Raw genomic sequence first — 15,817 nt, 5'->3', positions numbered from 1 at the left:
GAGGGGTCCAGGGCCAGCCCTGCTTCTGTGGAGTGGAATGTTACTCAGCCGTAGGGAGAGACGAAGGGCTGACACGCACCACAACACGCGTGAGCCTTGGGAACGTCACGCTGGGTGGAAGAAGCCAGTCCCGAAAGGCCACGTCGCATGACTCCTTTGATGTGAAATGTCCAGAACAGGCAAAGCCATAGATAGAGACAGAGCAGATCGTGGTTGCCAGGGCCTGGGGCGGGGAGGGGTGGGTCCTGCTGTTGGGTACAGGGTTTCTTTTTGGAGTGATGAGAATGTTCTGGAATCAGGTAATGGTGGTCGTTGCACAACTCTGAAGACACTAAAGATCACTACATTGTGTACTTTAAAAAGGGCAGATTTCATGCTATGTGAATTGTATCTCAATTACGAAAAAAAGAAAGGAAGACAGAAGAAAAAGAGCCTGGCCGGGCTGTCTGGGTTTGGATCCTGGCTTTGAGACCAGCTGGCTCAGGGCAGTTCCCTCTGGGCTCCCCGTGTCCCCATCTGTAAAAACTGAGGGGGGGTGGCGGCAGTCCCTGCCTCCCAAGCTTGTGATGACTCAGGGAGTGGACACGCTCGGCCCAGGCCGGCACTCGGCCGTGCCTCGAGAGTCCAGCTGCCACCGTCCGCGCAGGACAAGGCCTCTCAGCTCTGGGAGGCTGAGGCTCCTGCCCGCGGGTCCCTCTCTCTGGCCCTGGATTTTCTGCCCCCCGGGGAGGCAGCCAGGAACAGCTCGGGCATTTGGCCCACGTGCCAAGGGCTGATTTCCTGGCAGGCGCTTGGCTGGCAGTCAGCTGCTTGTCTGGCCACTTGAATGTCCTAACAAAGGCTCTTTTAGGGCCTGAGCCTGTGCCCACCTGCTGCCTGGGCCCAGGCCCCTCTGCACGAGGGCAAAGGCTGCACACACCAGTGACGCCTTCCCACGTGTCCCTCGGAAGGGGGTAAAAGTTCTCAGTGTGCAACTGGACGCCCTCATGCCGGGGCCTCCGGGGCCCTCAGAGGGCCAAGCCCGAGCGTGCTGCCAAGGCCTGAGGCTCTCGAGGGCCCCGCGTTTCCATTCTCCCCACCCCCTTCTGGAGTAGCCTCCTAGGGCTGCCAGGACAGAGTGCCACCATCTGGGGGACCAAACAACAGAAATATATTTTCTCCCAGTCCTCGAAGCCTAAAGTCCGAGAGCGAGGCGTTGGCCAGACAGTGCTGGCCCGGAAGGTGGGGGGGGGGATTCTCCCCGACTCTCTGACTTCTGGGGGTCGCCGGCCATCCTTGGCGGAAAGTCATTTCACGCCAGTCTCTGCCTTTGTCGTCACATGATCCCTTCCCTGTGTGTGTGTCTCTCTTGTGTGGCCTTCCTGTAAGGACACCAGTCGTTGGGTTTAGGGCCCCCTCAACCCGGTATGCCGTCCCCGTAGCTAGTTACACCCACAGAGATCCTATGTCCAAGTCAGATCACATTCTGGGGGCTCGGTGGGCGTGAATTTGGGGGATGCTGTTCCACCCAGTACACCTTACATTTGCGCAGCGCGGGGCAGAGCAGGAGGCTGGCTGGACGTGCAGTTCTTCTGTGTCCCGGCGCCCGCAGGGAAGCTTGCCCTGCTCTTCATTCCGGGCCAATGACCTCGTCTGTCCCTGCCTCGGTTTCTTCGCGTAGAAAACGAGGGCTACAGGGGCTGCTTGGTGTGGCATTGTGAGGACTGAGTTATATCCGGAGAGTGTTTAGACAGGTGACTGGCACGTCAGTGCTGTAAGTGTTAGTGCTTGTTTTTAGTGCCACCGGCACTTTGGGCTAAGACTGGACATATACGAAAAGGCTCACAGCTTGCTATCCGGTGTGTCCGAGTAGCAGGATTCTCTTTCCTTACTCTTGCCCCCTTGGGATCCCTTCCTGGCTGGGAGCCCTACCTAGAGGCCCTTCTTGGTACCCCTAAACCCGCAGCTGGGCATAGCCAAAACCCTCCAGAGCCCTGGGCTCTAGGTCCAGTTCTGCCACTCACCAGCTGTGTGGCCTTGAGTAGAACACTTGGCCTCTCTGTGCCTGCTTCATCATCTTTCCCGTGAGCTCCAGGACACCTACGCTGCCGGAGCTGCCTGGTCTTTAGGAGCTTTGGTGAGGTAAACGATCCTCCTGCCTCAGCCTCCCGAGTAGCTGGGACTACAGACATGCGCCACCATGTCCATGCTCGGCTAATTTTCTCTATTTTTTTTGTTTTTTTTTTCTACTTTTTTTTTTTTATTTTGTTAATTTTCTTTCTTATTTTCTAGATCTTGACTAAGCCTCCATCTATCTATTTTTAGTTGGCCAATGAATTTCTTTCTATTTTTAGTAGAGATGGGGTCTTGCTCTTGCTCAGGCTGGTTTTGAACTCCTGACCTTGAGCCTCAGCCTCCCAGAAGGCTAGGATTAGAGTCTCAGTCTGTTGCCAGGGTTAGAGTGAGTGCTGTGGCGTCAGCCTAGCTCACAGCAACCTCAAACTCCTGGGCTCAAGCGATCCACCTGCCTCAGCCTCCCGAGTAGCTGGGACTATAGGCATGCGCCACCATGCCTGGCTGATTTTTTCTATATATATTAGTTGGCCAAATTAATTTCTTTCTATTTTTAGTAGAGACAGGGTCTCGCTCTTGCTCAGGCTGGTTTTGAACTCCTGACCTTGAGCGATCCTCCTGCCTCGGCCTCCCAGAGTGCTAGGATTACAGGCGTGAGCCACCGCGCCCGGCCGAGCTGGGGTATTTATCCACCAGCTGCTGTTGGTTTGGGGAACCTGGAACTGCCCCCAGAGTGTTAATTCCTTAGCCCTTCTGATCTGCCTCTTGCATCCCCAGAGTGGGCTCTGGTGGCCTGAGAAAGCCACCAGATAGAACTTGCCATGGCAAGAGGGGCGAGTTCTATCAATTGGGAGTCCTGCAGACATGGACGTGGTAAGCACACCTGCTTCAAGGGCCAGCCCTGTAGGCTCTTTCTAGAGTCCGCAGTGCCTGCAGCGAGACAGGCTGAATAGTGGTCCCCAAAGATACTCACGCCCTGATCTCTAGAACCTGTGAGTAAGTTACCCTACGTGGCAGAAAGGACTTTTTAGATGTGACTGAGTTAAGAATCTGGAGATGGGGCCGGGCGCGGTGGCTCACGCCTGTAATCCTAGCTCCCTGGGAGGCCGAGGCGGGCGGATTGCTCGAGGTCAGGAGTTCGAAACCAGCCTGAGCAAGAGCGAGACCCCGTCTCTACTATAAATAGAAAGAAATTAATTGGCCAACTAATATATATATATAAAAAATTAGCTGGGCATGGTGGCACATGCCTGTAGTCCCAGCTACTTGGGAGACTGAGGCAGGAGGATTGCTTGAGCCCAGGAGTTTGAGGTTGCTGTGAGCTAGGCTGACGCCACGGCACTCACTCTAGCCTGGGCAATAAAGTGAGACTCTGTCTCAAAAAAAAAAAAAAAAAAGAATCTGGAGATGGAAGGTTACCCTGAAACGTCCAGGTGGACCCGGTCTCATTACACGGGTGCTGATGGGAGGGAGCCGGGAAGGTCAGAGTCACGGAGGATGGCGGAGGCGGGATTGCAGAGGTCCAGGGCCTCGGAGTGCAGGCGTCCTCTGGAGGCTGGAAAAGGCAAGGAGACGGATTCTCCCCTGGAGCCTCCCGAAGGACCCAGCCCTGCTGGCGGCCTGGTGTTCGCCGCGAGGGTCCCAGTCGGACGTCTGCCCTCCAGAGCTCTGAGGGCGAGCGCGGGTCGCTGTAACCACTCGTTCGTGCTGACTTGTTACAGCGGCCACGAAAACTCACACGCTCACACGTGGGTGTCGGAACAGTGCTCGAGCTATAAAACCTAATTTTTCTTCTCACGGATAAGATATAGTAAAGCAACCAGTGAAAAATATCCTGGCAGCCACGACGTGACATGCCACTCACTGGGCCTCCCTGCTGCCTGGAGGGGAGCTGGGCAGGCAGTTGGTGGCTAAAGGGACCCTCGGCCCTGGGGAGGGGTGTGCCCCGCCCTTGCTGCCCTCACCTCCTGTTCCAGTTGTGCTGTCCTCTGATTGTCGCAGAGTTGGCCGTCTGGGGCCCCGTTCTCCGGCTGTGGCGCTTGTTAAGCCGCAGCAGGGAGCACGGTAGCCTCCGTGCTCCAGGGACTGTCCCCGCCACTGCGTGTGTCCAGCTCAGCCGATGCTCGCAGAGGCGCCGGTCCTCCCCCACTTTCCAGACGGGAAGCATCAGCTGGGGAGGATAATAGCTTGTCCGCGGTCCCGCAGCGGAGAAGCAGCAGAGCCGGGATTTGAACTTGGGCCCTGGGATTCCAGAGTCTGTTCCTGACTCTCTCTCAAGACCAGCTCTGAGGGCGATGGTTCGACCGGGCGCCAGCTGAGAGCATCTGTCCTCTGTGACCACACAGCAGGGTCACACAGCTTAAAAGCCGTCTACGCATGTCATTCACTGTTGTTAAAATTGCATCCTCCTTCCATTTCCCCAGGCCCTCTTAGCTGGGGAAAAGGATCTCGCAGTTCAGGGAGAGAAACGGGGCAGGGCGAAGTGTTTCCCTCCTCCTTGTGCAGACAGACGGCACCGTGCCGAGTGAGTCTGTACTCACGACACTGGGAGGTACAGCGGAGCGTCCCTGTCGGGGTCAAAGACAAAGTCCTCGTGGACCCCTCGTCAGAGATGCTGGCAGTGGCGGGGGAGCCCGTGGAGGGCTGTTGTCACTGGCTCTGTCCAGGGTCCCTTCACCCAGGGACGCTCACGTAGGAGCTCAGCCTTTCCGTTTACAGATGGCAAGTCTGAGGCCGGTGGGTCTCTGCCAAGCCCCGTGACAGTGTGTTTGTCCCCCGCCACACTGACCACGGCCCAGCACGGCTGTGGTGGCCATGGCGGAGTTGAGTCGGTCTCCCAGACTGTGCGGCCCGCGGGGGTTTTTTCGTGTGTGTAAGAAGGTTTCCAGCTGGGTTAAGCGGACGGAAGGAGTTTACACCCTGACACTGCAGACAACTCAGGGTGCTAAGTTTCCTGCTCTTACAGTCCTTGTGTTACCGTCCCACCGGGGACTCACATGGCACAGGGAGAATCTGGAAGAGAGACAGGCTGCCCTGGGCTGGCTGGTCAGGGAAGGAGCCGGAAGCCCGGGCAGGGTCCAGGTAGCGCGGTGAGGAGGGCCGCAGGATTCCAGGGGAGACACGACACACGAGGCCGAGCTCCCCTGCCGTCCGCGTCAGTGGGGTGTCCAGAGGCAGCTGCGCGGCGAGGGGGGGACGCCTGTCCCTGGTTCTCACGCCCGCTCCCTCGCTGTTTCCTCACCAGGGTGACGGACGAGGTCTTTAACTTCCTGCTGGTGTGGTATTACTGCACCCTGACGATTCGCGAGAGCATCCTCATCAGCAACGGCTCCAGGTACTCGGGGGCCCGGCTTAATGAGGGCACAGAGGGAGCCAAAGCGAAGCCTGTCATGGAGGGGAGCAAGGCCGAGGCCGACACCCTCAGCCTGTGTTCCCTTCCTCCTTGGGGGCTCTGGGGGAGGAGGAAAGCTGTCTGCTATTGAAGCAGCATCATGTTTAAGGTCAGTCTCTTGCTTATGAGCAACAGAAATCCTCACTCAAACTGGTTTAACATAGCAGGAAATATAGTTTCTCATAAAAAGAACAAGCCCATTGGTCTGCCTTCAGGTAAGGCTAGATCCAGGTGCTCAGACAGTGTCACCAGGACCCAGTTTCTCTCTCTCTGTCACCTCTTCTGTCAACTGTGCTATCTTTATTCCCAGGCTCCATGCAGGGGCACCCAGCAGCTCCAGGCGCTTGTCATTATTTCTAGGATTCTCAGTAAACAGGGCACATTCTCACTGGACCCCATTGGCTGGGGCCAGACACTGACAGGATCACATACCTATCCCTGAACCAGTCACAGTCTCCAGAGAATGCACTGCTGCGACTGGCCAGGCTTGAGCCTCACACCCACCCCTGTAGCTATCCATGGAAGCTGGGTGTCAGGAGGGGAATTGGGAGGAAAATTGGAATATTGTCACTAGAAGGATGAATGGGTTTTGATGACAATAGGGAGATGGAGAGGAGAGTGGGCAGGTGATAAGGGTCTTTGGCCAAACCTGCCCGCCAAAGAGAGGAAGCCGAGGAGGATGGAGGCCAGGCTGGGAGTGAAGGCTCCTGAGTTCTAGTCCCAGGGCCGTTGCTGAGCCACACCTGTGACCCCGGGCATGTTGTGTCCCCTCTCTGGGCTCTTCTAGAGTCCCCTGAAGGGGGATGGTTGTATCACAGTGGTATTCAATGAATCTAGGCGAGATGGGGAGTTCCCTTGCTCCCCCATCTCTGAAGGGCTTCAAGTGCAAGAAGCCCCACTGTTTTCTCCTAGTCTCCCTCCTGCCTTGCCTGCCTCTAAGCTGAGTCTTGGGACCCAGTTAAGACCCATGTCTTGCCACCTGGACAACCCATTTTCCAAAGTTCTGATTCCTTTTTCCTTTTCCTTTTTTTTTTTTTTCAATTTGTTGCCCAGACTAGTTTCAAACTCCTGGGCTAAAGGGATCCTACCTCAGCCTCCCAAGTAGCTGGGACTACAGGCATGAGCCACTGCACCTAGCCCAGATTCCTTTTTGGAGTGGCCGTTCGAATCTCAGCATGCCATTCTTATTCTGGTTCCTTCCAGAAACAAAAAGTAAGGCCGGGTGCGGTGGTTCACGCCTGTAATCCTAGCTCTCTGGGAGGCTGAGGCGGGCAGATTGCTCGAGGTCAGGAGTTCGAAACCAGCCTGAGCAAGAGTGAGACCCCGTCTCTACTATAAATAGAAAGAAATTAATTGGCCAATTAATATATATAGAAAAAGTTAGCCGGGCATGGTGGCGCATGCCTGTAGTCCCAGCTACTCGGGAGGCTGAGGCAGGAGGATCACTTGAGTCCAGGAGTCTGAGGTTGCTGTGAGCTAGGCTGACGCCACGGCACTCACTCTGGCCTGGGCAACAAAGGTAGACTCTGTCTCAAAAAAAAAAAAAAAGTAACAGCTTCCCAACTCTCCCCACTTCCTCACTCCTGGGGGCTAGCAAGGAACGTCCAGGAGCCACTGTGCATTTCAGACCAATGGGTATCTGCCAACCACACCCAAATAATTTGCCACTTTCTCACTTTTTCCGCCTGGTGGTCTCTATGGCAGGTCCCTACCCTGCTGGATTTTACCCTGAACATAGAGCCAAGAGGTAAGGACAAGCGTTCCCCTCCTCCCGGCCTCCCGAGGGGGCTGGTGATTCTTAGGAACAAAGCCTGTAGCACGTAGCCATTTAGAAATCATCAGTGTTTCTCAAACTGTGCATCATTTTTGCCATAGCCACATACCACCTGGATGACAATTTCCTCATTTTAAATCAATCCTCCTTTTTTTTTACATAAATCAATGTTAATTTATTTTAAAAGGAAACTATTTTGCCACTACACGTGGAAAACCAGCATCAATTGCAGGAAGAGAGTCCTGTAAAAATATCCTTTTGTTTTCACTGTATTGAAGTCAGTTGTTTTAGCTTCCCAAGCCTCGGAGCCTGAGGCCTGCCACCTCCCCGAGTGTGTGGGAAAAGGGAGATGAACGGGTCTTGCAGAGCGTTAAAGATGTCCTAGCATCCAGCTGAGATTCTCTCCTTGACTTAATCAGGAGAATGGAAAGAGAACCAAAAGAGGACTTCTCACCACATGATTCAGTGTTATCTAGCATTGCACTCTAGTACCATCTAAAACTTGGTGTGCTCCTCATGTTTTGGGAAACACTGAAGTAGAAAACTTACCAAGTAAATAATATTCATAGTTTTCTTTAATTTTCGAGTGAATAGTATTTTGCTTGTGGGTGTGGTTGGAGGGTAGCCAGGGTAGTTCATAGTGGGGAATGGAGCCAAGGCAAGCGGCCAGGCTTCCTTGTGGCTAATCCTCTTCCTGTACCCTTGGGCTTCCCAGATCGGTCTTGGCATCTCACCCTTCTGCTCAGGGGCATGCCGTGCCTTTAGCAGACATCCTACTTTATTTACTAAGAGTTACTCTGGACAGCTCTTTTTCCTAGTATGACAAGCTGTGCATGGGCGGTTACTAGAGGGAGGAAGCAGGACTGACTGAGGTTCCTGCAGGTGTGGGGCTCACCAGGAAAACAGAGCAGGGCACTGAAGGGGGCAAGTCTTACCTGCCAACAGTTCAGCAGGAGCTTTTCTGGGTTCCCTGGAGCTTGTGCTCTGATGGGAGAGCAGGAATGGTTGTCTCTGAGCTTGAAGAGGGTCTGTTCTACCCCCTACCCCATCTGCCATTCAATCACACATTTATGGTCATCTCCTAAGTGCCAGACACTAAGCGAGGGACTTCGAGATAACTCTTACTCTGTGCCTTTTGGGGACACTCAGAGTTTTTTTTTTTTTTTTTCTTCCTGTTTTAATGGCAAAGACCCCTTCTTGGCAAATATGGTTTAAGGAATTTCAAGTTGTAGTGGAACCATTCTTCCAGTCCTGCCTCCCGCTGTGGGCCAGAGGCAGGGGCTTGGATGGATGAGTGGGAGTCTGGAATGGGGCTGGTGGCCCAAACAGGTGTCATCTTCTAGAATGATTGTTGTGGGCAAGGGGCAAGGCAGGTGGGCTGAATCTGGATGGCTGAAACTTGTGACTCATCCTCAACATCTGTTGGACATTCAGCCTCCACTCTCCCTCAGCTCTATCTCAAAGCTGATTTATCCTGGGGGCGGGCAAGGGGATGCCTTTGAGGTTTCCCCTCCCACCTGGCCCCTGACCAGGGAACAGCTAAGAGAGCACGTGAGGCGGTGGTAGGAGGGGTGTAGACTGGGATGAACTCCACCTTTCTCATTGCTGAAGCACCTTGGAGCCAGGTCAAGAACTCGGGGTCAGGACCCAGGAAGCACTCCCACAGTCTTTGTTGAAACGAACCAAATCCAAGTTCTGCAATGAGGAAAGGTTCTGGGAACAGTGGGGCTGAACCACGTGGGCTTCCTGGAGCCTTGCTGCCCAGTCGGTCTGACTGAGGCTCTTTGTCCTGTTCCTGGTTGCACTGAATTGGGACTGGAGGTGTGGTCAGGGAAGCAGGCCTTGGGGTGGGGACTTCTCTCCATTGTGAGACAGAGCCACCCTTGGTTTGTGTCTGATGCTTCCCAAGAAATGTAGCTCATTAGCTCAGTCAGCGTCAACTTCTCTTGCAAATTTTGTTAATGATGGAAACCCACCCCAGAGGGACTAAATCTGAGGGGAACTTATGGGCATATACAACTGGGAGGTTCAAGGAGGTGAAAAGGGCTGGAACAGTGCTAATAGGCCCCTGCAGCCCAGGCCACCAGCCTCCCCCTGGATCAGCAGCCCCAGGGGAGAGCCTTTCCATCTTGCTGGAATCTTGAGACAGACTTTGGATTGGCTAGGCTTGGGTCACATGCTGACCTTGGAGCCAATCACTATTGCTGGAGGGCTGCAGAGTCCTGATTGGCTGGCTTTGGGTCATGTGCCCCATTATATGCCTCAGCTCTACCCCTCATACACACATACCTTACACAGAGTGAGTGTGGGGTGAGGTGTTTCCCTGCAGGAAAGTGGAGGCCCCAGAACTATGGTGGGCTGTGACTAAGAGCAGGCAAAACAGCCAACATCCACTGCATTTAGTTGTGGGCCAAGAAGGAATAATGAGTCAATGAATCAGCAGTCATGTTTGCTTTTCTAGTGCTGCCCATGATACCTGACTCTAACTGGCTTGCTTGTTTGTTTTTAAGAGACAGTGCAAGTGACCTGCTCGTAGCTCACTGCAAACACCTGGGCTCAGGCGAGCCTCCTGCCTCAGCCTCTCAAGTAGCTACAACTACAGGCACATGCTGATTTTTTTTTTGTAGAGAAGGGGTCTTGCAATGTTGCCCAGGCTGGTTTCGAACTCCTGGCTTCCCAAAGTGCTGGGATTATAGGCATGAGCCACTGCCCCAGCCTAACTGGCTTTTATAGGGGTCTATCCTTGGGCACAAACATGTAGAGGGTGGCAGGCAGGGGAGGGACCCTCAGTATAGAAGCCATTCTCCAGCTGTCTAGGTAACCCGCAGCACAAAGCCAGAAATGGCCCGGGCTTGAATAGTGGCTGGGGCACATGATTTCCACACACTAACAAACATGGCTAACGAGTCCTGAAAGAAGCCATGCTCCCTGGCACAGTCCCCAGATACCAGGTCAATGCACCACCCTCTTGTCTGTCTGTTAGAAAAAGCCCACAAGCCGCTGCAAGCTTTATTTCTGTGGCAAAATGGGCCCAGACAGTGAATGCTAATGGGTGTGTAGTTTCCTTTTTGGGGTGACAAAAAGGTCCTAAAATTGATCATGGTGATAGTCTTGTAACTCTGTGAATATACTAAAAACCACTGAATTACACTTGGAATGGGCGAATTGTATGGTATCTGAATTATATCACAATAAAACTGCTATATAAACACACATGCACAAAACCAGCGCAGAGCCCTGGGGTGTGCAGATGGACGATGGGGCTCACGAATGCTGGGCCGGGGAAGAAGCAAATTCTAGCCTCACCCGATGTCACCGAGCTGTGTTTATTGGTGGCATCTGTCAGAGCTGGGCTCTGGGCACGGCGAGCTGTGAAATTAAAAGCTGCTGCTCGGTCAGGCTTGTTGCCTGGAGTCTGTGTCTGGCACAGGCTGCTCCTAGACAGGGAGAGGACGTTTCTCAGGGGAGCTTCGTGAGGAGGACAAAGGAGGGTGGGGCCCGCCAGGATCTGAGGGCTGGTGTGTGGCTTTGCGGGGGTCTGGGGAGGTTGCGGAGAGACCTCTTGGTTGCTTTTCAACCTTAAAGTCTGAGGGTTTGGCCGACTGCCTTTGCTGTCAGAAAACTGGAGCCAGAGGTCCGTGTAGACTCTGACAGACGAGATGGATATTTGCATGAGGCTGAGGGTTTGCTGGGGACAAAGAAGTAGATAGACATCTTACATTGTCCCCATGAACTCACATGGTGCCTGCGACAATCTCCTGTCACCTCTGTGCTAGTGACATCCAGACTAGCTGCTGCTTTCACCAGCCATACCTCCTGGACATTATTCATGTCAACATTTATTGAGTGCCTGTTGTCTACTTGGTGCTGTTAGTGCTAGGAATATGGAGCTACATAAAGCTTTGTCCCTTGCTGTCACTCCTAAGGCAAACATAGACTGTTGCTTGAATAGCTACTTTTTTTTTTTTAAGAGACAGGGTTTCACTCTCTTACCCAGGCCGGAGTGCAGTGGCTCAATCATAATTCATTGCAGCCTCAAACTACTGGCCTCAAGCGATCCTCCTGCCTCGGCCTCCTTAGTAGCTGGGCTTACAGGTGTACACCACCATGCCTGGGTAATATTTATATTTTTAGTAGAGACAAGGTCTCACTCTTGCTCAGGCTAGTCTTGAACTCCTGAACTCAAGCAGTCCTTTCGCCTCGGCCTCCGGAGTGTCAGGATTACAGGCAGGCACCACTGCGCTCAAGCCGGGGAAGGCCTCTGGAGAGGTGATGGTTGTTCTGAAACTTGAATTTGGCCCAGGAGCCAGGCAGGGAGAACGGCAAGTGCAGAGGCCCCCGTGTTACTCTGCTGGGGCTGCCAGAACGAAACGCCACAGACTGGGCATCTTACACGGCAGAAATTTATTTTCTCACAGTTCTGGAGGCTGGATGTTCAAGATCAAGGTGCTGGCAGGGTTGGTTTCTCCTGAGGCCTCTCTCCGCGGCTTGCCCTTGGCACCTTCTCCCCATGTCCCCACGAGGGCTCTTCTCTGTGCACGCACATCCTGGTGTCTCTCCTCTTACAGAGTCACCAGTCATGTTGGATTAGGGCCCACCTGTGTGACCTCCTTTAACCTCGTTGCCCCTCTAATGGCCCTAGCTCCAAATACAGTCACATTCCAAGGTACTGGGGGGTGTTAGGGTTCAACGTAGGAATTCACAGTTCAGTCCAAATGGGGCCTGAGGTGGCAACAGGCTTGGTGAGTTCAAGGGAAGGCCAGATGCCTGGAGCACCTCAGTGCTGGGGAGGACGGGAGCAGAGAGGACAGGGAGTCAGGGGTTGAAGGCGGGTGAGATTTGGGATGCGTGGAGGGTTGCGGAAGCCTACGTGGGTCTCTGGGCTAACCTGCAGGTGTGGGATTGTGCGGCTCTGTAGGGCAGACATAAGGGCAAGGTCATGGCTTCAGTCCATTTCTTACTCCAAGAGGCTATTTCCGAGCCGCAGGGCAGCCCCTGCCCACGTGGGCTGGGAGGCAGATGTCTGGTGTCCCCCCTGCCTGAGCACCTCCCTCCTTCTCTCTCCTCTCTCCCTGAGAATTAAAGGCTGGTGGGTGTCTCACCACTACGTCTCCACGTTCCTGTCCGGAGTCATGCTGACCTGGTGAGTAGCTGCCCGGTGCCCCCGCGTCCTCCCCGGGAAGCCGGGTAGCCGGGAGCGGCAGGTGCAGATGGGTGGACTTTGGGCAGGAAGGCGGGGATGAGCTTAGGGGCCTCGCCAAGCCAGCTGGGGGCTGTTCCCGGGATGTTTGGGGAAGTGCTTTAGGGTCCCCGAGGGCTGGGGCAGGGGTGACCGGAAGCGAAGGAGGCTGTGGTACTAAAAGAGACTGGAGGACGGAGGGGATCGGCAGGAGCCTGGGTTTCAGCGTGACTACGTGGGCTCCCCTAGTTCTGGGCCAGCATCAGGAACAGAGAAGGGCAGGAATTGGGGACCTCGGTTTAACCTGCAAACCTTTGCTTCTCTCCCGGTTGGAACAGGTGGGGCGGGGCTGAGTGTGTGATCTCACAGCGCACCCCACCTTTGTTTCCCCCCACCTTCTCTCCAGGCCTAATGGACTCATTTATCAGAAGTTCCGAAATCAGTTTTTAGCGTTTTCAATTTTTCAGAGTGAGTGTCTCTTGCCCAGCTTTGGGGGAGGGGGGCCCCCAGCTGACATCGGTGCTTGCTTGTGTGGAAGGGAGACCAGACTGGGGAAGGGAGGGCCCCAGAAATCCAGAAAGGAGCTGTCCCACTGCCCAGATCAACTCCATCCTACCTTCCAGCCTCCACCTGTTCCTTCCCCAGGTCAGACCAGCTGCGACCTTTGGGAACTCTGTAGTGTTGGGGTCACTAACCTTGTTTCCAAGTCTTAAGTAAGTCCTCAAAATTGAAATATATATATTTTTTCATTTGAGAATAGCTCTGAATTTGTATATGATGAACTAGCCCCTAGGGTTGCCTTGGGCTCTGGGCTCTGGCTGGGGACAGGGAGAGAGTTTCACTTTTCACCAAGAACCTGTTTGTTCGCTTTGAATTTTATACCATATGCATATTGCCTTTTAAAAAAATACAACTGAATTTTTACATAAAAACCTGCTTGCAAACAAATACAAATGTCTAAAGCTAAGAATGGAAATTCTATATTATCCCACCCTTAGTTGGGGGTGATCAATTAAGATCTATGTCCTTCCAAATGTTTTTATTCTTTTTTTTTTTTTTTTTTTGAGACAGTCTCACTCTGTTGCCCGGGCTAGAGTGCCATGGCATCAGCCTAGCTCACAGCAACCTCAAACTCCTGGGCTCAAGCAATCCTCCTGCCTCAGCCTCCCGAGTAGCTGGGATTACAGGCATGTGCCACCATTCCTGGCTAATCTTTTCTATATAATTTTAGTTGGTCGATTAATTTCTTTCTATTTTTAGTAGAGACGGAGTCTTGCTCTTGCTCAGGCTGGTTTTGAACTCCTGACCTTGAGTGATCCTCCCGCCTCGGCCTCCCAGAGTGCTAGGATTATAGGTGTGAGCCACCTCTCCCAGCCCAAATGTTTTTATTCTTAATATATATGTATTGCCTATGTATATTTTACACATGTGGGGTCTTTCTGTACATGGAACTTGACTGTTATAACCCACTTGAAAAACTTTGATTTTGACAATTCACCATGGCTGTTTTTCCATGTCCTCACCTCCTCATTTTAGCAACTACAAAGTATCCCATTGTATGGAACTGTCTTGTGTTTTGGCATCATACACAGCTCCCAGCACAGCATGGGCACATCTTGCTAGCAAGCATCTATTGAGTGCCTGCTGTATGCCTAGGGAAACTCCAGAAGTTTCTAATCAAGCTGGAGTATAGATGGGTCCTCACATGCCTGGACTCTTTGTATCCCCGGATAAGGGATAAAGCCTGTTCAAGCCAAAGTGTGTGTGTCAGAGGTGGGAGAGGGTTGTAACCAGGGCGCCCTCCCTGCCCTCTGGCCAGCGAAGACCCACCAGCCTGCAGACGTGGGGCAGAGGGGGAGGTGGCCCCTGTTGAGCCTGGCGCTGTGCTCCCCCTTCAGGCTGCGTCCAGTTCCTGCAATATTATTACCAGCGGGGCTGTCTCTACCGGCTGCGGGCCCTGGGGGAGAGGAATCACCTGGACCTCACCGTGGGTGAGTAGCTGGCCCGGCTGGGACTGGGGGGAGGGGCACTCGCCGAAGCACGTCCTAGCGAGACCCGCCACGCAGCAAAGCCACCCGCCATCCTCCATCGCGTTGCTCTTCATGATTCATCACGGATTCTGTTTCCGCTAAGCCTGAGGCCAGCCGAGGGCCAGGTGCTGATGCGGGGCCTCTGCCTTATCCTTTTCAAGTGTCTAGTTTTTCATCCGCGTTTTATAACACACATAGTGTTAGTCTGGTGGTTGTGCATCTACTTTCTGCATAACATGTCTGCATGGAAATACGTACAAATATATAGATGTCTATACACTGGGGACACACACTTAACTCTCCTGACCCATGGGGTGCCCAGGCAGGAAAGTCTGGAGACACCCTTGTCCAGACTTTCAGGGGGAATAGTTTTTAATAAAACTCAGCTATTTTTTGAGATGATCGTTTCCATCGAATTACTGTAAGTAGGCCCTATTTGAGGAGTGAGATCAATCAGGCCTGGTGACAAGGGCTGTCATTGTCGTGGTGGGGGCCATCCCCCATGCACAAGCCGGGTAGCCGGGAGCGGCAGGTGCAGATGGGTGGACTTTGGGCAGGACTTTGGACTTTGCATGTTTGTGCCTGGCTAGTCACAGGGTGCCTGGTGGGACTGTGGGGACATGAGCCCCTCACACGCCTTCTTCCTCCCCGCAGAAGGCTTCCAGTCCTGGATGTGGCGGGGCCTCACCTTCCTCCTGCCCTTCCTCTTCTGTGGCCACGTGAGTCCCCCTGGAGTTTGTGGGTATCTCCTGTCTGGGATGACCCCCGGGAACAGAAGGTCTTCAGGCCTCTCCATCCTCTGGCCATCCCCATGTTGGGCCCCACAGGGTCCTGGGGCCAGGACAGCCCTCTGGGCCCAGGGACACCAAGGGCAGACCCGCTCTGGCCTAGGGTACCCACACCTTTCATTTGGGTGGGTGGCAATGTCTTGGGTGGTTGATACTCAAAGCTGGGGGGGCCTGGTCCATCCCTGGCTTTTCCAGGCGGGTCTCCAGGGCAACCTGGAGAACAGGTTGAGCAGTGCCTGTCTCCCTCTCTGCAGTTCTGGCAGCTCTACAATGCTGTCACATTATTCGAGCTCTCCACCCACGAGGAATGCAAAGAATGGCAGGTATGGGTGTGGGGGGGCACGGAGGGCTGGTGGGGAGGTTCTTGGGGAGGGCCAGGCTTGTCTGGGGAGAAGTCTATCCTTAGCCACCTCCGGCCACCCACTGCCCGAGCTTTCTGCTCCTGGGGCCTGGGAGGGGTGGGTGGGAAGGAGGGAAGGGAGGCCCTCACCACAGGACGCTGCCCAGGCCCCTGCCTGTCACCCAGGTCATCCACATCTCTGCCTCCTGCAGGCAAACCCTGCAGTTTGGGGGTGGCTTTGCTAGGGGGCTGCATGGGGGTCG

General features: G+C 54.0%; 1 protein-coding gene across 1 annotated transcript in view; it reads left to right on the top strand.

Moving 5' to 3' along the window:
* TMEM120B (transmembrane protein 120B) overlaps nt 1-15,817 on the top strand; it is a 41,550-nt gene that overhangs the window by 24,147 nt on the left and 1,586 nt on the right. The window contains exons 6-11 of the mRNA XM_012782273.3: nt 5,297-5,386; nt 12,295-12,360; nt 12,803-12,864; nt 14,295-14,387; nt 15,081-15,145; nt 15,469-15,537. Of these exons, the coding sequence (XP_012637727.1) occupies nt 5,297-5,386; nt 12,295-12,360; nt 12,803-12,864; nt 14,295-14,387; nt 15,081-15,145; nt 15,469-15,537 (445 nt within the window). The remainder of the gene's footprint in view (nt 1-5,296; nt 5,387-12,294; nt 12,361-12,802; nt 12,865-14,294; nt 14,388-15,080; nt 15,146-15,468; nt 15,538-15,817) is intronic.

The sequence above is a fragment of the Microcebus murinus genome, chromosome 22 (assembly GCF_040939455.1).
Source record: "Microcebus murinus isolate Inina chromosome 22, M.murinus_Inina_mat1.0, whole genome shotgun sequence".
Classification (NCBI taxonomy): domain Eukaryota; kingdom Metazoa; phylum Chordata; class Mammalia; order Primates; family Cheirogaleidae; genus Microcebus; species Microcebus murinus.
The sequence above is the reverse complement of the archived record's forward strand: the minus strand, read 5'-3'. Positions and strand labels throughout refer to the sequence as shown.